Raw genomic sequence first — 23,909 nt, forward strand, 5'->3', positions numbered from 1 at the left:
TCTGCGTGTGCCTTTTTCTTCATCACAGGTACTCCTTGTTTAAATGTTTTGACACTACACTCAGCCATCGAGACTGCTTAGATATTTCCTCTAAACTCATTTGAAACATATATAAAATAATAACATTATGGTTTATCTGCTCACATCCTTTGTAGGGATCACTGTATTTAGACAGTGGAAACAAACCCCTTTGGGCACTGCAGCAGCTTCTGTTCAAACATCTGTGGAGTTATTCCGACATCAAAGAATGAATGTTTTTCTTCTCTGATCCGGGAAAGTTTGACTAACCACCGTAATAGGGACATTTCAGTGTCCTGTTCAGTGGCTCACATTCTTCACATTCCAGTTAGTGACACAGATATGATGATATGCACACACAGAGGTAAACACATTCTACTTTGTGAAAAATCACCCTTTGTAACCATATTGATTTTAAAGTGAACATTTAATATTAGTGAAGGTTTGCAGTGCAGAATTAAGGACATATATGGATATTAAACTAAATGTGCCTTTAATCACGCCAAATTTAGTTGCACTGTTAAGAAATTCTGTTTTTTGGCTATTGGAAACTGCAGATTCAAAAATAGTAAAGAGGAAAATTGAATATGTGAGCTGTGTGATTTATGAGAGCATATCAATGATTTTTTTTGTCCTGCACACAGTTGGTAATTTTTGATTAAATGGTTCAACATCTATGAAATTTTGGAGTGCTTAATTTTTGCTTATTTTATCTAAAAAAACAAAAGAAAAAATAAGACGGACTGTTTAGTTAATACTTACTCCGATTTTTCCAGTATATATATATATTTTTTTATATTTCACAAATGTAAAAATCATTCAGAATTTGGGATTTTATTTTGTAGTGATCCATTGTTTGAAAATGTATGCATCGCATTCTGGACCTGGATTTGTTGTTTCTTGTAAAGCCCATGCAGAATGAACAAAGCTGCATGCCTGACAGTATTAAAGGTCATTCATTTAGTTAAATACAATGACAAAGAACATCTCTCCCAATCAAACCATAATTTCCAAGTCTCAGCGTGGATGTATCTATTGTATTAAGACCTTTACAAGTGCTTGAAATGGACCTAATCCTTTCTTTACTGAATAGTATAAACAACAGCGTCCAGTTTTACAGCACGAGGACACAAACTCTCCTTCATCCTGACCTGCCTCTGTGCTCTAATGCCGGTCATGGCAGCACAGCCAGAGGCACATGCTGCTGTTGTTGTTTCATCTACTGTATCTGTGCTTCTATATGCGGAATGTATGTGCGAGGAAGTTGCATGCATGGAGCTCGACTGCTCTTGTGGACCCGGTGCCCTGGCAGTACAGTGTCCATGTTGGTGTGGGAGCCTGAGGCCTGCTCCCATACATCCCCGCTCTGGCTTTGTTGATCCTATTGTCTCCTGCGTCACCACACGTCGCCCGGCACATAAAGGCCGTCTGGCTCCAAGCTTAAATATTGCAGCAAACTAAAAACCAACCATCAGAGCCGATTCATTCACATCTGCTCAGTGGGGCGACAAGGACAGGGCTTTAGGTGGGAAAGAGGGCAGAAAAAAGTTCACTTTTCCCTGCCGGGTGCCAAGAGAACGGGACAGGACTCAACTTCGCTGGAGCCGCAGCTGTGGCAAGTTGCCCATTTGATTACATTTATGCTCTATCATACAGAAGAGGGAACTTTAAGCTACTTATTGATCTTCCTTTTATTGGCTTTATTAGAGGTGTGGTGTGCTAGTTTTGAGACCTCGAGCAAAAAATATTTTAGCGTTCATTTACAATCGTTAACAGTGATGGTTTACTGGAACAAAAAGAAGCTATCAGTACAGTTAAATGAATACCTTGAGTTTTACTTTAATAACGGGGGACATTTTGCTGATTTAGTTTTTAATATTCATCGTACAGACTCGGAACACGTGCTCAGCTCTTTTGAAGTTTCAAAGTCGTCAGATTTTCTATTAGAAACAAACGCAGCAGGGTGAAATTATGGCTTAGGTTTGTTTTTCAAAGATTCTAAAGTTTGAGTTTTGCTCTTTTGCATAGCTTACTTTTGGCACTCTCTGTTCCCCTCCCCTTGTTGTTCCTGCCTACCCCACCCTCCCTGTCCGTCTGCACCCTTCGTGTCCCTCCCTACCCCACCCTTCATTCTGCAGTGCTACGGACCGATCATGGGTGACTGGAGCTTTCTGGGTAATATTTTAGAGGAAGTCAACGAGCACTCTACGGTGATCGGCCGGGTGTGGCTCACGGTGCTCTTCATCTTCCGTATCCTCATCCTGGGCACAGCGGCAGAGTTTGTGTGGGGCGATGAGCAGTCTGACTACGTCTGCAACACGCAGCAGCCTGGATGTGAGAACGTGTGCTACGACGAGGCCTTCCCCATCTCCCACATCCGCCTGTGGGTGCTGCAGATCATCTTCGTGTCCACGCCGTCTCTGGTGTACGTGGGCCACGCCGTGCACCATGTCCACATGGAGGAGAAACGTAAAGAGCGCGAGGAGGCAGAACTTACCCGTCAACAGGAGCTGAGCGAGGAGCGTCTCCCTCTGGCACCTGACCAGGGAAGCGTCCGCACCACTAAGGAGACCAGCACGAAAGGAAGCAAGAAGTTCCGGCTGGAGGGAACCCTGCTGAGGACCTACATCTGCCACATCATCTTCAAGACACTGTTCGAGGTGGGCTTTGTAGTGGGTCAATACTTCCTATACGGCTTCCGCATCCTGCCGCTGTACAAATGCAGCCGTTGGCCCTGCCCCAACACGGTGGACTGCTTTGTGTCTCGCCCCACAGAGAAGACTGTCTTCATCATCTTCATGTTGGCTGTCGCCTGCGTCTCACTGTTCCTCAACTTTGTGGAGATCAGCCACTTGGGCCTGAAGAAGATTCGCTTTGTCTTTCGCAAGCCAGCCCCAGCTCCAGCCCCTTCCCAAGGTGAGGGATCGGCCCCTCTGCCGCTACAAGCAAAGAGCCTGCCCTCCCTGGCTATGCCGTCTCTGCAGAGAGCAAAAGGTTACAAGTTGCTGGAGGAGGAGAAAGCTCCCGTGACTCACCTCTACCCACTGGCCGAGGTTGGCATGGAGGCCGGCAGAGGGGCTCCACCCTTCCAAGGGCTGGAGGAGAAGGCAGAGGAGGTGATGCCAATGGAGGACATCTCTAAGGTGTACGACGAGACTCTGCCCTCCTATGCCCAGACCACTGAGACGGCGGGGGTGACATTACATGAGGAGGAAGTCGAGGAGGTGCAGCCGCCAGAGGTGGAAGCGGAGAAGTTGGAGGAAGTTGTGGATGAGGATGTGCAGGTGGAGGAGGCAGTGAACGAGGAGGCGATACCTCCAGCGGAGGCAGGGATGGAGGCCGCGGATACGATAGAAGACACCAGACCGCTGAGCCGACTGAGCAAAGCCAGCAGCAGGGCCAGGTCAGACGATCTCACCGTATGAACCTGTGAGAGCAAAGCACATGTACACCTGCACACACCAAATGTTCAACACAAGAGAGAGCACACACACCTCACTCAAGACAATGCATACTCTTGAACAGGCAGGTCAACAAACTAAAAGCAAAATCAACAGGGATAGAATACAAAACCTTTAAGACACAGGTGAGAATTCTACCAAGCTACATAAAAATCTGAGTGTTTGTGATAAATATGAAATATCATAAAAAGTAGACGTTAAAGAGGAGAGGAGTAGTATTTTTTATTAAGTGTGTTCTTATATTTTAAAAAAAATATGGAAAGGACACATGCAAGGGGGAAATGTTTTTACTTGATGAAAATTCATGTTCAATTTTTAGAAACATCTTTTCTATTGAAAGAGTTATAATCATATACAATGGAGGAATAGACATTTTTACATGGGGTTTGAGTCGACAGGGGGAGACAGAGTTATAATTTACTCGTGTGTCTGCAAATCAGTACTTTCGCTGTAGTTAGGCACTGATTTTTACTCCCAAATGCAGCATGTGGCTGCCAGCCTTGCCGGTGAAAGGGCTCTCCATTAGAAAATACGCATGTGCCAGTACATTTACAGGTATCCAGCTCTTTGAAAAGGAGAAGAAAAGTCCAATTTCAGGTTGAGAAGAGCATTACTCTATTCCACATTCAGAGTTCTCGACTCTGTGCAAGGCCTTTAACTCTCACAACACCTCATCTATGCATCCATTTACACAGGATTCTTTCAAGTGAAGAGAGATGTGCATCAATTTCGGAGCATTTCTCTCCTTTTCGTGTTTATATACCAGGTAGCAGAGCCAGAACTGAGTTAGTGAGGAAAAACAAACCACCTACAAAAAAAAGACCACATGTTGAATGTCTTTTTCAATGTGATTCTTTTCATTTTAGATTTGCTTATATTATGTAGCCGTAAAGGAAACCATGTACTGTGATATCAGCTGTCCATGGAAGAGAATAGGGCTCGTTTTGCTCTATCAGAGAATGAACTATAGTAGCGACCTCAGGCCAAATCCTCTCTTTTCGTGCTGTACAAACAGGCGTCCGGGCGATAAAGATCATGCACCATCAGCACAAAGTATTGTTGGAGGCGAGACAATAAAAGAAACCGTGCTCATCAATGAAAACAAGCATCCTTGACCTGGCTGTGAATAAAGTCTTTCTGCTTGATTTTATGCAACCATAGTAGATCCTTTCCCCACAAGAAAATACGATAGTTGAAGCGTGCTTACAAAATCAGAGAGAAACAAACAACCAGAGGCGAATCCCGCTGTACATAACGCCCCATCGCATGTCTAATAATGTACATAACATGCAAAATGGCTGTTTTTAGTTATTCTGTTGTCTAGAGGAAACACAAAAGTTTTAATTGTGATCATATTATAAATTTAATCCCACAAACCCCATAAAGTAAAGACAGGAAAAGCCCATGCAGCAGTATTGTGCATCTATCTGAGTAAAGGTGATACTTTTCTTTGCAAATCATGATCAAATATTTAAATACCAAATGCACTAAGCCTGAAATGATGTCTTGGGTTCATCGCAAATCTTCTTAACACATTCTCTGGCTTTGTTTAGTCAAACCGTTGCCACTGTACGATCTCCTGTGCCTTATCTGTAAATGTGAATTCTCAAATGTTGTAAGATTGTAGCAAGTGTTTATATGGCTCTGGGACCTATGTGACCTACTTGATGTGTTTTTTGTTTTTTTTTAAATTAATAATTTCATTTCTGTCTGCGACTTCTCGGCACATCCACACAGACCCACCCACACATAAGACCGTGTTTCTGTGACGCAGCTAAATAACGAGCATTAACATGACAGTTTAATGTTAAGACATCTGTGCCTGAAGTCGGGCGTTTTGTGGGGATGAACACACTCACACAATGTACGCTCAGACATGTGCCTACGTGTCAGACACCTCACAGTCTTGGTTTTTTTTGGGGGGGAAATGATCAAACAGCTCCAGAGAAAAATTCGGAGAGAGGAGACAACTTTGACCCCTTTGTGACCCCCACGATCTCCTCATCTCCTCTAAACCCATGCAGTGGAGTCTGAGCCTTCAGTCAAACATCCAAGTTTCTAAACAGCATAAAACAAGATGTTATGATCACAGCATGATGCTGGGCCTTTTGTACATCAGTATGACTGGTAATGTATGATTTTTGTATTTTACGATTTTACGTTGCATTGCCTGTATGTTTGTAAGAAGACATGATTAATCTTTGGAAAGAAAAAAAAACCCTTTTTACTAACTTGTAGTCTTCTTTGCTGATAGATGTGTGGCAGTATCTTCTTTTGGAATGTGAAGCAACGCAATAAAAAGTCACACGTGGTCAAGAAGTGTCGTGTCGCTATTTCTCTGCAAAAAAAACCCCCAAAAACAACCCACACACACATACACCCAGACACACACACAGGGTAAAACAGCTCATGAAGGTCCATCATGATCTATGTTTAAGAAGAAGCTTGGACATTTATATGAACATTTACTCAAATGCTGCTTTTATTTAAACTAGTAATTTATCAGAATAGATGTCCAGAAGTCTTTGCTACTATTTCTTCATCCTAATTCAACTATTTTCAAGCTTTAATTTTTAATCTTTATACTTTTACCAGATATAGTTAGATATTTTAAGCCAAATTTGCTCTACCACAAAGCAGAAGTACACTTTTTATTACAAGTGAAAGTCATGCATTCATGACATCTTCCAGAAGTATTAGCTTTAACAAGTACCTGAAGAAGTAAAAGCATGCATGATGAAGAAGGATCCTTTTCAGAATAATTTACATGACTTTACGAAATTGTAATTATTGACTTGTTGCAGTTGTTCAAGATGGAGCTGTTAAACAAATTCATATATTTTAGTGAAGCTTGTGAATTTCCATTTGTTGATCAATAAAGTCGTATCTTAACCTGTGATTCATCATTTATTTCTTGATTATATCTCCTGGTATTAATCTGACAATAAATTTATCAGATGAATGTAGTGGAGTAAAGTAGAAGAAAAAGGAAGAACAATTGTATTACTAGAGCCGGGGTGTCAAACTCATCTTAGTTCAGGGGCCACATTCAGCCCAATTTGTCCCAAGTGGGCTGGAGCATTAAAATCACAGCATAATAAGCTATATCTCACATCATCCTTTGTCACATAATCTGCACAGTTCTTGCACTATTTGAATTTTCTTGCACTCTACATTATTCCATAAGCCACTTTTTCCATCCTTCACTCTTGTGCATATTGTAAATATTAGTATGATTATAACTATATTGTTGTTTATTGTTGCTCTTACTGTATGCTGTAACATGGGAAATTTTCCCTGACATGGGGCGTAATAAAGATTATCTTATCTTATCTTATCACCACAACTCCAAACGTTTCCCTTTGTTTTAGTGCAGAAAAGTCAATTCTGACGAAAAAAAGACAAAAAACAACAAAACAAGACCCAATATTAAAAATTAAGCAAGAAAATTGACAAAAAAGTTACAAAGTGACAAAAAATGAACACAAATGAGACAAAAAATGACAAAAAAAAGAAACAAAATAACAAAAAGTAGACAAAAAACGCAAGCGAGACAAAAAGGAAACAAAACGACAAAAAATGTGAGACAATTGACAAAAGTCAGACAAAGAATGTCAAAAAACAACTAAAAAAAGACAATATTACTAAAATGAGACAAAATAACAAAAGAACAATGTGCAGTCTCATATTTCACTTTATGATCAAAACTTGTCATGGTCTAGAAATTGTTTTAAATTTATAGTTATACAAATGTACAATTTGCAGTTAATGTCTTCTTTGTAATTTTTACACTTTACAAAAATCGTCCCTCGTGCTGGATCGGACCAAAACCTGGTGGGCCGGTTTTGGCCTGCGGCCCACATGTTTGACACCCCGGTACTAGGGCATTTGTATCTAGTTATTTTATTTCATTTCATTTTCATTTTCATTTATTATTAATTTCAGGCTCACGACCATTTTTCGTTTGGAGCACAAACATTTACATAACTAAACAAAACAAAACATGGCAAAGTATATTACTTTAACAGAGGTAGGACATTTTTCAAAAAGGCACCGAGCCTACAGATAATATTTGTATTTTCGTTCTGCATTAAATACGGTATATAAATTTAAACATAGAAGGATGCCTTACATAAAAATTACAGCACTGACTTCTACTAAACTACATTTACTTCTCGAAATATGTTTCTATATATATTTAGGAATTCAGATTCGGCATGAGACACACCACCACTGATAATATTTACTCTTCTAGAGTCACACGGGGGGCGGAAATCTCTCACGAACTGAACTAGAGCAAAGAGAAGTGGTTTCATTTGCATTGAGGGGAAGTTAGTTCACATTTAACCTATTCTTCACAACATTGGACAGTAGGAGGAAGGTCATGTAAACACTGGAGGACTGTGAAAACTCAGCTTTGAAGGCCGACAGTCAAAAAATTTGCTTCTCAAAACATAGAAGTTTATTAGTTAAAAAGAACAGATACAGGTAACTATTTATTCAAACAGTATAAGGTAAAGCACAGTTATGAAGATTATTGCTTTAAGAATAGTTGAAAAGGCTGTGAGGATTGGTATGACCACTAAGGGGCAGCAGTGTAAAAGGAAATTCTATAGCCTGGCTGTTCAAATATGAATATGTAGTATGGCATTATTACATACAGTAATTTGGAAAATAACATGAGGGGTATTACAAGAAAAAAAACCCCAAAAAGTTCCATCTTTGATCACATGAACAAAAAATGAAAAATGCAGAAGTCAACTAGCGATATGATCTGAACTATAGGAAGCTGCATTTCACAATAGTACAAGAGAAAACATGAAGAACACTTCTTAATATGAAATACACAAAGTGAAAAGAGAGTTATTTTCGTTGCACTTTCATAAAGGCAAAGGCAAATTTATTTATATAGCACATTTCATCAACGAGGCGATTCAAAGTTCATAACTGATTGAGCAAGTTTGAGAAGTTGCACCACAAAACAAACAGATTGGTAGACAGTCTGGTCCAAGTCCAGCAGTATTCTGGAGTTTCAAAACGGTTCTTTAAATATAACTAAGAAAAATGTTTGTATTATTATTTGTTTTTTAAGGGGCATATTTTATATTTTCAGGGCCGACTCTGTTGGCATAAACTTGGTTTGAGTTCTGCTTGTCAAGAGTCAATGACTCAATGAAAAATAACAGCACAAATTTAAGGTTTTTATGTTTAGAAGTTGTTGTCCAAACAACCGCACATTTCAATGTGTGAAAAACAACCTGTGGAAAGTGGGTAGCTGGATATTCTTTAAAAATATGTTGCCTTATATTTGAAATATTTCACGACAATGTAAGACTTCACAGAAACCATTTGAAATATCCGTAATTTATCCATGCATGTGTGTAATATAACGAATCACTTGGTGAAAACTGCCTTTATCACCACTTTTTATTTTAAAATGGGATTTTTGGGCACTGGAGGGTAGAACAACAACAAAACATGCTGGCATGCAAAAAAGTCTTATTAAGATTCCTATTAACTTACAGTCTTTATTGCCACAGCAACAGTAACATCTAACCAGTTTGTTTTGTTAAGTTAACTGAAAAGTATGACAGTTTGAAAATGACAGATGCTGTTTGTTATGCAGATACAGAAAACCATGTGTGGTTAGTTATGTGCGAGGAATGCTGAGTACCTCTTATGAAGAGCAACTGCTATGGAAGAAAACTGAATTTAGACCACATTTTTAATATCCTGTCTGCAGCTCCCTTGTTTATTCACATATGATTGTAATGTCCTCTGATGGTTCAAACGTCTTATTGTGAGCTGTTCCGAAAAGAACATTTCAGTGGATATCCTGCAGCATTTGAACAAACTCAAACTGAAGACTGCGTGATAAAGTAAAGCAAATATTTTTGTAAAGATTCCCAGTCATACAGGTAATGACGCATCCAGACGGCCTACATCAATAACAAACTGTCTGCAAAAGGCACCCAGGCAAACATCTGGATAAACAATATTTATGCTATTTGTGAAGAAGGAGTTCCAAACCACGTGTGCGGAGACAACTGTCAACACAAGTGCAGCAAAATACACTGTCCTGCTTGAGAACAGGCTCCATCATTTCTGGGTGTGAACGTATTTTATGTCCAGATGAAACAGAGCCTAAAACAAATATGTCTAAACTGTAAAGACATCAGATGCTCTTTGTGAGTCAACAGACGAGTTTTTGGGACGTGTCATGAGGATTGCTCGAGTAGTTTACAGATTAAACTGACAAGCGTTGGGTTTACCTAAGTTTGTTTTATCTTTATGTGAAATGCAGGTGTTCAACTTGAATTAGTCACTGGTGACAGAGATGTCTTGAGTTTCTGCCTTGGGACAAAAGTTAAACCTCAAATGAATTGTGAAAATGAAGAAGTGTGAGAAAGATCACGGAGTCACAGGATGACATGGCTATCGTGAACAGTGTGTGTGTGTGTGTGTGTGTAATTCCTGAACTTTGCCATTTACCGACCTGTCATTTGCGCTTCTATTCTTCATCCTACGCGTTTCACACACTTGGATGGCTTGACAAAACCAGCTTGTGACAATGGAGCCACTGTTGTGAGTGAAAAATGAAAACTCCACTGAACTGCAACACTCTTCAGGCTCTGGTGACGTTTTCAGTTTCTGTGTGACGGTGTGTGAGCTGCAAGGTCCACTGAACATTCAGTTTCAAGATAAGACTTGATAGCTTCCTGAAAGTTGCTTTGAGCATTTTCGATCTTGAAACATAAAATGAGAGCATGTTGCCTGATCTAAGGCCTGTCGCTGTGACTCTGCCAGCAGAATGACTCCAACAGCACTAAAGCCACGACAGTACACCGTCATTGTAAAACAGATTAAATGTGACAACATCCTCTGCAAACCTCAAAGAAACAAGCACACGGCCAGAGACCCCTACACCATTGCAACACTCACTTCCTGCATGGAAACTATTTCAGTTCTGCGTGTAGGCACTCCTGGTCAGGTTTAATCTCACCACTTCACCAGTGTGCAAGTTCTACAGACTGCTGCGTAAAAATACTGAGATTCTTACAGATTTCTTGGTGGAACGCACAACAAGATAAGACTGAAGAGCTGGAGATTCTCACTATTGGTAAGCTACGATAGTCACTCTACTAACCCGGTTTCAACATGATGTGATCTTCTTCATGACTCTCACTCGCAAGATGAATTCTAATTTCACAAATAGGTGTTTGGTTTTTTGGGATTTTTAGAGGTATTTGTGGGTTTTGACTAAACCAAAAAAAACAGGAAATATCTGCCGATGCAGGTTGTCAAGCCCGTTGTGCTGTGAAGTTTGACCATGTCCTCTTTGGTGTTACGTTTTATATTTAATCAGTCTGTTTTTTATGTCTACACTTGACCAGAGCACTTGAGATTTTTAATCTCAGTGCTACTTTTCTGAACAGTGTATACAAAAATACCAATTACCAATACTATAAACCCACATAAAAGTGATGCTTATCGTAACATTATCTTTGTTTTAAGGTGGGATGGACGACTTTTCTAGACAACTGAGCATCAATGGGACCTTGACTCTGATATGTTGTATCTTCTGTATCTTCTTGCCAGGAGGTAACAATTATCCACACGACACTCTGACACAGCTACAGGAACAGTTTGACCATTTTTTTCCTGCTTAAATTAGCACATTTTAGGTGACTCTTGTGTCTGTAAAGACAGAAACAAGCTAAATGTGAACCACTGGTTGTTTTTATCTGATAGTTTTGTTTGTTGGAAAGGCTTGCAATCAGAACTGCGTTACTTTTGGATGAGTTTAGCAAAGCCAGACCTGCACAGCACAGCAGGACGGTTCAGCTGCTCCTATTATTATTCTGCAATAGGAAGAAAAAAGTTGTCCGGCTTGGTTTACATAACCATCTTTAAGGTAGTGTCTATGGAGTTCGTCAGCCGCTTCCACCACTGAACGCGGTAAACTAATTAATAGGAGCTGGACTTCAAACAATTTAGACACGGCGTCTAAAAGCGTAAAAACTGCAATGTCTAAAGTGTGAGAGGAGACGGTGTATTTTTGGTTAAATTATACAATGTTCGCCGTCAAAGTCATTCATATAAACTGCCTGTAATGTGCAGCAAATAGTAGTTAACCGGCACCAGCTCTTCAGTGACCTTAACGGGTCCGTACCTCTAGTACAGATGCTACAGGTACGGGTCTGTACCTGTAGCATCAACCTATATTTAATCCAATCCCAATCCCTTTTGAGGAATGCTAAGACCAGGACGTAGCAGTGGTGCTCCCTGCAATATATTCTCATAGTGAACTTGTTTAGCTTGGAAAAAGAAACTTATCCACAACTAGTGGAACTGAAAGAACCAAGTGGGTCTGTGTTATTGCACAATCCAACGTCATTAAAAAGGGATCTGAAACCAATAGCACATAGCTGAAGGGAAGAAGGATTTACACAGAATTTACAGAGGAATTTGTGAAAAAAGTCAACCTATTCCTGTAATGGTGACAATGTGGATGTGACAAACATGCAAATCATTCTTTTCTCTTTTTTTTCCCCCAAAGGGAAAGCAGCTTGGGAAACCATTTCAGAAACGGTTGGCAGCAGAGTAACCCTGCAATGTAACAATGAGTCTAAGAGCACGTTCACCCAGCTGACATGGACGATGAATGGAGATGTCATGTTCACTTTCACTCTAAGGAAAGGTTCATCAGTCCAGAAGCTACCAACCTGACCTTGAAAACGTCTAAATTACAGAATGGGCTGTATGCGCTCATCATAGAGAGCGCTCAGATCTATCACACGGGAAACTACACTTGTGAAGTCTCCACGAAGAGCGGAGTCGTGGATCAGACCTGGAGTCTGATAATTAGAGGTGTGCAATTATATTTGTTTTATGATACGGCAAAACAAGAATTTTCTGTGGCCACGGAACAAAGTGAACGGATTATTTAAGGCAACACAATTACTATGTTATACTGTAAACTCCAACACACCCATTCATCTAGTGTCTAGACACAGCTTACATGCAGATCTACCTCACCGCCGGAGCTGTACGCCTCAAGTTGCAATTTAAATCCATGTCTGTCCAGACTCAAGTGATAAATACAGTGAAAGCTTTAAAGGAAACTCCTTGCATGTGCTCACATGCTTGGTCAATTAAACTAATTCTGATGGAGCTGGGATAGCAGACAATAATTCAAATATGGATGTTGGTGCAGAGCGTTGGTGTATCTACTCTCTGATGTACGTCGCTTTAGATAAAAGCATCGGCGAAATGAGACTGTAGAATTGTAGAGAAGCTAAAAAATCTCAAATGTGGATGTTTCATACACACCCTCAACCCAGCAACCGGGGAGATCTGCACAATCAATGTGGTTTCAAAGTGTTCATCTCATATTAGTGTAACCAAATTCATGTTACAGTGGTGGAAAAAAGTTTTCGGACACTCTTAAAATTTTACACAACCTCAAATACTATCATGAAGTATTTGTGGACAAATCTATTTTGTGTTGCTAGACAGCGCTAGACAGGCAAAAACAAATACAAATGATTTTATTTGACAAGAAAAACTAACAAAACGAAATTCTTCCAAAAATGACCCAATACTCTAAATTTCTTATTTTTATGGAAACAATCAATTTTAATTTTTTTAATGGCTTTTTTAAGGATTTGTTTAGTATTATGGCTGTGATTGTACTGAAAGAAATTGCACTTGAAGAATGCGTTTAAGAGTGACTGTTAATGCAATATTTCACAAATGCATGGGATGTCTGAAAACGTTTTTCCATCACTGCAGTTAGAGCATTGAATCATGCTATAACTACAGTGGTTTTTGAACAACCTTATCATGTCACACGGGTACTTTCGGGATATCAGTGGCATTGATTAATCAATTTTTACTATCTATCCGGTTAGACTTTTGTTTGAAATTCTGTCACGATGAGCAAATGAATTCCTGACTTCTGACTTTTGACCTCTGATCACAAAAATCCAATCAGTTCTTCCTCGAGTCTACAAGAAAGTTGGTGCCAAATTTGCAGAAATTCTCTCAAACACGTTGCATGCACAGGACTAGAACGGACAGACAGCCTGTAAAAATAATGATCATCAGTATTATCAGTGCCCTAATAATCATACCATCTCAGCTGAATTTAACTGCATATTAGACCTGCAGTTAAATGAGTAACAAACTGCTCTCTTTTCCAGAAAGCACAGAAAACTGGGACATTCTGATGATAGCTACTGTTTCTTCTGTGTGTCTCCTGATCTTTTTAATTGGTTTGGCCATTCTAATAAGATGCAACAAACGGAGGAGAGGGTAAGTTGCATTTGCCTCCAGTCATTTTTTGAAAAACTTAATGCTGTGCTAATGGCTTTACATCACTGTAATATTAAAAATACAAAACATTCCTTTTCTTCACAGAAATAGCGGGCCGTCTACCATAGCAGAAACGGTAAATATAATCATTTCCATCTTGTCCACTGAGAAGCTACAACTTTTACACAATCTGTAGATATCTGAGTTACTGTTTTGCACTTGAGACTTAAATATTAGCATTTTATGGTCACTACATTTACATTTTGCTCTCTTCTTGTTTGTTTTTTTCTTCTAACAGCAGCAGCCAACAGGAGATATTTATGAAAACTGCCTGGAAATTCATCAATATAATCAAAGGCATGGCCAGCTGAGCAAACCTTTACCGAGCCAATACCATGTGTAGCAGACATTATAGAAGAAAACCAGTGTTTTTGTAATGCTATCAGCTGGTTTAAGCTGCTATTTAAAACAATGTACTGTATGCAATCAAGAGCAAAATCTTTTAAAGCTGTTATAGTAAATGTAGTGGGCTTGTGAGGTGAAACTACTGAGGGAAACGTCTGACACCTTGTCTGTCGTTTGAGTTATATTTATACAACATGAAATCATAAAAGATGTCATTGGCGCACCGTTAATAGTAAGATAAAATCCTAAAAATATTATAGTGAGAAACTCAGTTTTTCCTTTGAAGCAAGTGTCCGTGACAGTGGAGAAGAAAAATTCCCTTTTAACAAGAAGTAACCTGAACTAAACCACAGTTAGTGTGGGCGGCTGTCTACTGCTTGAATGCTGTGCAGGTACTTTGAAACTGGATAACCAAGGCAGAACTGTAGGCCTGAACTTTAAAATAAGTGCTTCGAAATGATAAAAGCTCTGCAGAGACAGATGACAATCCTCCGTAGGTTTGTCACTAACAGGTTTTGCACTCATTCTTAAAGATGTATGTCTGAACATTTAAGAAAGTACTGTACTTTGAATCATTTCCGGTCTTACATTTCCTAGCTGGGACCAGAATTTCTGCAATAATACCCACGCCTCCCCTATCACTAAAAAATACAGAATCTTTAAAACTGCAAACATGTTTCATTTCACTAGTTTAAGTACTAGATACTTCTCTGAAAGTCAATACTTTCTGTTTGTGCAATGCAGGCTGCAGGCTTCACACATGTATCGGTTGCTTCCCAGTACTCGTCTAAAACTGTCAAAGATCAGCAGATTAATTATAAAGTGTCAAGTTGCAACAATGACAAAAAAAGTCTTTTTGAGCAGAAGTGGACCTTTTTTCATGGATTATTGCAGCTTTAAATGCTTGCGAAGGAACACGGAACAATTATCAGAAGAGTTTTAATGAGAAAACCTGACACTGAACGCAGCATTTAAACAGACATTTCATGGGTACACGGAGCATTTAAACTGTATTTGTGGTTAGAAGTGTGAAATGTCAAGACTAAAAATAAACCATAATCTACCCAAGAAGACCACAGTTTTTCTCACTGAGTTTGTCACAACATCTCCAATTCCGCTTTTAACTTGGTGCGTTTTAACGTGTTCACTGGTAACTAGCGATGAAATGGCATTTCCTGATTATTTTCCACCAGATTTATATTCTATACTAAATTTAACTGTGAAATGTTAAACGGTGTGCTGCTGCTGCTTATTTAATTCAAAGGTTTGGGAAAGTGAATGCAAACTCAGGAAATGCACGATGAAGGTGCTGCAGAAGAGAGCGGCAGTACATTGAGTAGAACATTTTTGAATGTAAATCTGGTGTTTTTGTGATATTTAGCCATAAGGATGCTCTGGTCATTTCACATTTCACTTCTATAAAGTGGAAGGGACTCACAAGAGACAGATTATTAAATAAAAATAAACAACAGTTGAAGAAATCAAAGAAACAGGAGCTGAGATATCCCAAATTTTTTATTCCATTCTCCTGTATAAATCAAAGCTAATAAGAAACTAAAAAGCAAATAAGGAATTACCAATATGACAACAGAATAAATACAGCGAGCAGTAGCTGTTTTATGTGTCTGTAAGTAACACAGTGGAAAATAATTTGTCCTTTAAAAGGAGTGTGTGGTAGGAATGATAAGACACAACGTATGTTTCAGTCATTTTTTCCAGTCTCATGTTTCCTTCAGTCTGAGCAGCTGATAGATTTCTCTGTAACCCAAAGATTCATATCTGACAAATGAACTTTAGACTAGAAACAGCTGAGCGCACTAATGCTGATTTGGTAAAGAAAAGGTAAAGAACACACTGCATTAACTAAGTAAATAATAAAAAAACACAAAAATTTAAAAATGCACACACGTTAAATACAAAAACCTTCAGTACACACTATAAAAGTAACCCTGCCTCTCAAATATTATGTTCCTATACGACTAAACTGCATTCTCATTTACATTTTCAAATACAACTTAGGCACCAAATACCTTTCTCTTAGCCTAGACATAGTCAGTGTATATTTACCATAACTCAAAAGATTTCTGAGACTATAATGGGTAAGAATTGTCACAGGGTAACCCCAATTCCACCTCTGAATGGGCCGTAGAACAATAAGAAAAAGGTTGAGGACTTGCCCCCGTATTTGTTAGCTGACAAAGAACTGCATATGCATATTTAACCCCAATGGAAGCACTAGAGCCTCCTGTAACCTCTTTTTCATTGTCCCAATGCCAAAAGACCATCCTTTGTCCAGGTGAAATTACAGTGGAGTTGGTCATTCTCAGTATGTTTGATCATGGACAACATCACAGCTTTGGGTAAAACTTACACAACATGTTTATCAAAATGACTCCTCTGATTTCTGGGTTGTCACTGTGATGAGTCCTGATCCCATCAGACATGCAGCACAACAAATGACAGAGGTATCTTTGTTATGAACATATTTATGACGCATAAAAATGACCCAGGAGAAAATATGTCTCCTGTCAAAATATAACTGAAAATGCAGTTTTGTTGGCTAGGAACGTAATTATTTTGGGCTGAGCTGAAGGGCAAAAGAAAACACACCGATTAGAATGATTAAAAAAAAGATTTATAGTAAAAAGCACTACAAACTCTTCATTTTTTAAAATGAAGCTGTATTCAAGCAAAGAGTATTTAAATTTAAGGATAAAAATCAGTGGGGGAAAATGAATGATCATTTATATACTGTTTTTCCCCATGTATTGTTTACATCTTTTAGTTTCTCAGTAAATTACCTCAAGTTATTAAAAAAAAAATCAAAAAATTAAATTACATTACTCATTTGTTGAGGTGAACAGAAGCCAACTGATGACCTCATTGTTAAATTACACAAATTGACAATTTCAGAAGCACACATCCAATTTTCTTCATTTAAGGAACAATTTTCAACAACATAACAAATTAAATATAATATTCATCTTGGTGCCGACATGGATTGCATCGTCAACATATAGTGTGTCTACTGGAATGACTGCCTTCATGTGAACCAGTTTAAGTGAAAAAATTAAACAAAACCAGAACTTTTCTCACTTTGACATACTTTCCACAGGCTGTTTGAGGGTTAAGACCTAGTGTTAGGGGTCTGGATTATGCATCTTATTGGAATGGTTCAGGTTAGGATGAAGGGCGTTATTAGTCACATTATGTTACTGATTAGTTTGTGAGCGGTGCATCTGAATGAGAGGAAATATAAGGCATATTTGACTAAATATTGTTGACTGGACACACTTAACAAAGGTTTCAAGTTTAAAGAAAACGCGTGTTTATACAAGCGTAATATAACCTATGCAAGATGAATTCTAATAAATGTAACCTGGTCCATAATAAACACTCAAAAAGACGTCTAACCTCAGGCTAAGTCTAAGAAAATCAATTCAGGATGAAACCTTGAACACACATCTATGGTCCTCAGAGGATAAATGGTGGAGCAGGTAAAAGTTCTAACAGTGAAGTGAAATCTACTATATAAGTCATGGTGTAGACTCTAATGCTTGTAGTTTAATGCTATTTGATGCTATCTATTGGTTAGAGTAAATGGTTTTGACAATACATTGACTGCACTGATTATAATACAACCAATTCTTGAAAGTATTGGCTCTCAGGCTACGTTTACACGAGGACCATCTTAACAGAAAACGCAAAAGTGGCGTCTTGTCATTTCATGTTTAGACGAGCGGTTTTGAAGGAAATCTGCGTATATACGGTGACTCTGTAGTGTGTGGAATTCGATTGGATATGCATGCCAGGCAGCTGGGTGGCGCTGTGATAAAACTCCGCCATGTCTACGCGCATGCGTACTGTCTCCCTTTTCGGATCTCCGCCGCGGTAAATGTTCATGAATGGAATCTGTACAGATTCTGCATGTTTGGTGGTACGACTCCTGTAGTGTACATAGAGCTGCCAGAGTTGCTTGAAGGTACGAAGGATGGAAATAATCACACATCTTTGTTTACTTCCTTGTACCGGCCGGCAAACCAAAGCACCGGCGCACGTATGTGACGTAACTGCGTACACAACGTGGTCAGATCTCGGCAAAGTTTTGCGTTTTGCTGTTTAGAGGAAACGTAGCAGCGGAGAGTTGTCAACTTTTCCACTCTGGAGGCCGGTTTCAAATTTTTGCGTTTTTAAGCCCCCAAAACGCCGTCCTCGTATAAACGATAGGGTGTTTTGTTGCAATATTTTGACGTTTTTACCTGTAAGCGTCCTCGTGTAAACGGCCCCTTAGTCTTAGCCACAAATATAATCAACACTTTATACTTGTGACATAACTACGACACTTGAATTAATTTATTGTCAGATGGTAAACATGGCAATTATGCACAAGCTACTGGATCAAAGCAGTGTTATACCTTAACTTCATAAAGCTGCCTGTTGGGCTGAAGCCCTCCTGTTTCCATTACGTACACGTTTCTGTGCTGAGCAGGGAGGAATGACTCACTGTCTAAATATACCTGCCCGCTGTCAACCTGGATCTTCTCAGATCTGCTGGCATACAAAACAGATTAGCAGGTGAGTTTGCAGTACTTGTCTGATATTCGGATTATTGAGGATAAATAATACGACAACCTTTGAAACTCTTTGTGCTTCATTTTGACCTTTGATGATCTTCAACATATCATAAAATCACATTTTGCTTAGTCTCTACTTCAGTGTGTATAACCATAACAGAGATCCTCAGAATACGATGTCTGGTGAGTAACACTGCTATCAGAGGGTATTTGCCAACATTGTTATGAAAAAAAATAACAGCAGTAACTATGCAGAGAACAGTTAGTAGTTTAGTTTTTCAGAGGTTCAGTAGATCAGAGCACAGAATGCATGCTCAGTGCGATTGCATGTTTAGAGCAGGGGTGTCAAACTTCTTTTAGTTCAGAGGCCACATACAGGCCAATGTGATCTCAAGTGGGCCGAACCAGTAAAATCATGGCATAATCACCTATAAATAACAACAACTCCAAATTTTTTCTTTGTTTTAATACATAAAATGAAATCTTGAAAATGTTCACATTTTATGAACTACCTTTTTACAAAACATTATGTACATCCTGAAATGTATTTAGAAAAATAAGTTCAGTTCAACAATGTTATACCTCAGTTTATCATTAACGAGTGCATCTACAAAGGCACAAAGTACTAAAATATCACATCTGGAATTGAACAATATAGTATTTTGCTATATGATCAAAAATACTTGTAAAGGTCTAGAAAATACTTCAGATTTACAGTTTTACAAATTTGTACTTAATGTCTTCTCTGTAATTTTTACACTTTGCAAAGTCATCCTGTGGGCAGGATTGGACTGTATGGTGTACTGGTTTTGGCCTGCGGGCCGTATGTTTGACACCCCTGCTCTATAGTGTTGTGTAGTAGAGTGACATAGCTGAATGGATGAACGGATAAATAGATCAACGGATAAATGGATGAACGGATAAATAGATCAACGGATAAATGGATGAACAGATAAATGGATGAACAGATGTAAACTCAAGTGCTGCAATAAATAATAATAAAGGTGCTTGGCAAAGTAACGTATGTTCTTCTTTGTAGTAGCACAGCTACTTCATTGTTTTATGAAGTTAGTCTGAAGTAAGGCATGAAAACTTGGGAAATATGGTATAAACTTTGAGAATATGTAAGTGAATGTGAGTGTGGAAATATGGATTATTATGTAGCATATTCATTCATTTATGTACGTCCTGCCTATTGTCCTACCACACATCACTGTGATGTATCAGAATGAGCAAGTTAATGACAAATCTGGTGGCAACAGCCTAATCAAACACAAAATAATAATAAATTAGCCAACATACGGTTGGACCACAGTAATGAACCAAACTCTGAAGCTGTATGGTCCTTAGTCAAGTACTGAGCCTTTAAAGCCTCATAAATGTTATTAACATGTGCACACAAGTTATTAACATGTGTTAACAAGTTATTAACATGTACACACAATTTATTAACATGGTCACACAAGTTATTAACATGTACACACAAGTTATTAACATGTACACACAAGTTATTAACATGTACTAACAAGTCATTACCTTGTGCACAACATAATGATCCCATGATTGCTGAGTTAATGATTTGTGCACACACAAAAATACTTTGGCTCTGTAGCTGGGAGTTTAGAAAAACATTAACCTTTTGAACAATCTGAAAATTAATGAAAATGAAAAGAATTAAATATTTTACATTTTGACAAAAAGAGAATTTGAGGCAGAGGTTGTGAATTTGTAAAATCTCGAAAATGCAAAATATGCAAAAATATAACAGCAGAGGGCTGCAGTGGGCAAATATTTTAAACAATACCGTGTGTGTGTGTGTGTGTGTGTGTGTGTGTGTGTGTGTGTGTGTGTGTGTGTGTGTGTGTGTGCTACCACAATACTGTCAGATGTTGATTCCATATTCTCAAGTTTTCTCACGTGTTGCATCCAGTTGAATAATAAACAGAGTAACTAAGGTAACTGATTGAAGAGACATTACTGTCCATGCTACGCACATTCAGAACATTTTTATCCAGCAAAAGGCACTGTTTTCGGCTAGGCAGCAGGATCCATGAAAAATCATTTATTTTCAGTCAAGTTTTCCATTTCCTAGTAAAATAAATGTTATTACAAGGATCCATGGGAACAGTCAGTGTTTGTTGTAGTCTCTTTATGCTTATATTGTCTTTTATGAAAGTGTTTTTATATTGTCTTATGGCTGAAACCGGGACCAGGGTCCAATTTCGTATTAATTCATGTGTAAATGTGGAATGATATGACAATAAAGAACTTTTTGACCTCACTGATTGTAAAATCCTTTTGAGAAAGGAAAGCAAAGACATTTTTATTCCTTTCAAAAGACCAGAGTTGGCAGGATTTTGTCAGTGGTTGTGAGTACAGCTCAGTGATTCCATTTCAGTTCGCCAAAATAAAAGAAAAAAAGTTTTTGCCTGTCCATCTTCAATTTGGCAGATTTTTTTGAAGGAAAGTGAGAAAAAAGTAAGTTTTTTGTATTTCTAATCAATGTTAGGACAATCAATTAGCAGGTATGGCAAGTTAAACCACTCCACCAGTGCTCCCCACTGGAAGACATACTGAACATTATAACTAGGCTCGAAGAAAATCGGTGGAGAAAGATCCTAGGACCAGGCCAGGATACGAACCGGGATCTTCTAGCTGAAAGGCAACATTGCAGCTCTAATAATAGAGATGTCCAGTGCTGGGGTGACTGAGGTCTTTTGGTGTGTGCAGGACACTGTCAAAAACTACCTTCTGCTTCTGCATTCCTCTGTGCAGCACTCTCCTGGGGATACAGAAGGACAGACAGGGACAAAAGGAAACTAAACAAACTGATAGGGAGGATCAGCTCTGTCCTGGACTGTCCCATGGACTCCACCAAGAAGATGAATTGAAGGAAGGAAGAAACTGACATCCATCCGAGAAAACACCTCTCACCCCCTGCATGAGACTGTGGCGACCTTAAGCAGCTCCTTTAACAAAAGGCTGCTGCTTTTGCAAAACAAGAGAAAGCAGAACTGCTCTCCCAGATCAGCAAAACATGCAAAACATGACACTTCTCTCTTCACGTGTAATAATATCACGTTTAATACAGGTCTTTTCCCCTTGATAATGATAAATTTTTGATGGAAATAACCAAAATGTGGGTACATCCTCCATGCCATACCTGTACATAAGCATATTCATACATATCCATGTTTACTCATCATGTTATAGCTATGTTATCTGTATATGTATATCTATCTACATCTATATGAAATTGAAAGATGCACAGGTGTGAACTATTTTGAAAACATTTGTTGAATTGACGTGGAATGAAACCAGCTGTCCTCACAACCACTGAGAAAATACTGTCAACGTTGGTTTTTTGAAGAGAATAATAAGTGCCACATCAAATGTCAAACACTGACTGCTCCCATGGATCCCTCTGGAAGAAAATGGAAAACTTTTAACTTCTACGTAAAACACTGTAAACTTATGAGCTTCAAAATCGCTTTGACATCATTCAGGACATGACGGGCGCAGGAAAACAGACGTGTTGCGTGCATATGCTAATGTACAATAAACACGGTTCATGCTTGTGTGTTTCTGGGTCATCAGAGTAACCTGGCCTCCTGTGTACTTCACTATCGTTAAATCTGTTGATGTTAAGGAAGCAGGCAGTGAAGCCACATCCTATACAGATGTGAATGATAGGGAAAGTCAGTTAAGAAGACTTCCCTCTTAGGTCAAAATAGTCGCGTACATTTTCGGTTTGATGGTTATGGAGTCTGCATTCATTTTCTGCCACTTATTTAGTATAATACTTGCTTTGTGTACTTGTTGATAATTGCATCAAGCAGCCAATCAGGGACCACCTACAACAACTGCAAGACAGAAACTTCATGCTAAAGATGGAAACTACAAGAAAAAAATTTAACTGAAACCAGGAATCTGAACTGACATGACTCCTGCACCTGTTCTCCATCTGTTCAGCTGCTGTTGACGCACGTTTGTGGTGAAGTCTCTGCATTCCACAGTCTGACTGCTGTCTGTCCTGTTGCTTCTGCATCTGTCACAGGGGTTCCTATGGCAGACAATTCAAAGCATTTGATTACAAGATTTCATTTCAAATCCAGAACAAACTTTTTAAGAAGACAATGCATTTAAAAAAAAACTCTGCTGTATAATTGAACGCACAACACAAAGTTAAAAAAAGACGACTTTTACTTTGTAGCTTACCAGTTGTGTCGAAAGCAGCAGACATAAATAGAAATACCACCTGGTGCTTGTATACAGTATCTCCATCAACCAGTCAAGCTGTAGTTTACATCCATGTCAGTCAACACAATATAAATATCTACAATAGTAAAGATTGTAAGTTCAGTGAGAAAACAAAAAAAATAACAAATCTCCTCCTATATGTTCACATTTTTAGCCAATAAGGCTGCTTCTGATGGAACACAACACTCTGACATAACAAGACAATATGGATGTTTCTGCAAAGAAGCTAAAGATTCTAAAATGCTTCACCTGGCAGCATTTAAGAATTATCCAGTCATCGAAGTTTGGCAACCATGATTCACCAATTCAGTATCTGAGCAAATGTGAAATATGCTCACACTCTGCCCTTCTGTTCCTGACTTATGGTAATAATCATCATTACTTCATCATTTTATTCTATTAGACATTTGTGTGAAATTTTAGCATAACATATGCATGAATTCCTAAGTTCGCCCTAAACTTGTTTGACATTTGACCACCAAGTTCTAGTAAGTTCTTCTTTGAATCCAAGAGGGCATGTTTGTAAAATACAGTGAAATTCCTTCCAGGCATTCCTGATCTTTTGAGTCCACAAAAATGGCATGAACAACCCAAAAACATGGCTGTTGCCAGCCAACAACATAAATAAACTGAAATTATTGGTGCAAAAATATAATACACCTCAAATAACATAATATGCATGAGAAATATTATGACCATAAATAAAGTCTTTAATGCACAGTTAGATATTTTCTCTACCTCTGCTTGTTGGTCTTGAACTTGTAATGATTCTTGAGCGCGTACTGGTGAGTTGGAAGATGTGGCTACTGGCTGACGGCCACGTACAGATGCAATGATTCTGTGTAGTGAAACACCAATTAACAGACAGCAAAAT

The 23,909-nt window shown here is 38.7% G+C and overlaps 2 protein-coding genes across 7 annotated transcripts in view; one reads left to right on the forward strand and one right to left on the reverse strand.

Annotated features, from left to right (window-relative positions):
- The window catches only part of si:ch211-214p13.3 (nectin-1), a 90,800-nt gene that overhangs the window by 29,403 nt on the left and 37,488 nt on the right, over nt 1-23,909 (reverse strand). For 2 of the 6 annotated variants that reach the window (XM_022199570.2, XM_051959207.1), the window contains exon 7: nt 7,919-23,873. In XM_022199570.2, the coding sequence (XP_022055262.2) occupies nt 23,435-23,873 (439 nt within the window). In that variant the 3' untranslated portion in view covers nt 7,919-23,434. Of the gene's footprint in view, nt 1-7,918; nt 23,874-23,909 lie in introns of those variants that run through there. The other 4 variants (XM_051959211.1, XM_051959209.1, XM_051959210.1 and 1 more) reach the window with 4 other exon arrangements.
- LOC110954878 (gap junction alpha-8 protein-like) lies at nt 2,160-3,443 on the forward strand. Its single transcript, XM_022199629.2, has one exon. The coding sequence runs from the start codon at nt 2,172-2,174 to the stop codon at nt 3,441-3,443; it is 1,272 nt and encodes a 423-aa protein (XP_022055321.2). The 5' UTR covers nt 2,160-2,171.

Source organism: Acanthochromis polyacanthus, chromosome 14, assembly GCF_021347895.1.
Source record: "Acanthochromis polyacanthus isolate Apoly-LR-REF ecotype Palm Island chromosome 14, KAUST_Apoly_ChrSc, whole genome shotgun sequence".
NCBI lineage: Eukaryota > Metazoa > Chordata > Actinopteri > Pomacentridae > Acanthochromis > Acanthochromis polyacanthus.

Bases quoted from the DNA above. Each gene is read 5' to 3' on its own strand.
- LOC110954878 (XM_022199629.2), top strand. From the start codon at position 2,172: ATGGGTGACTGGAGCTTTCTGGGTAATATTTTAGAGGAAGTCAACGAG.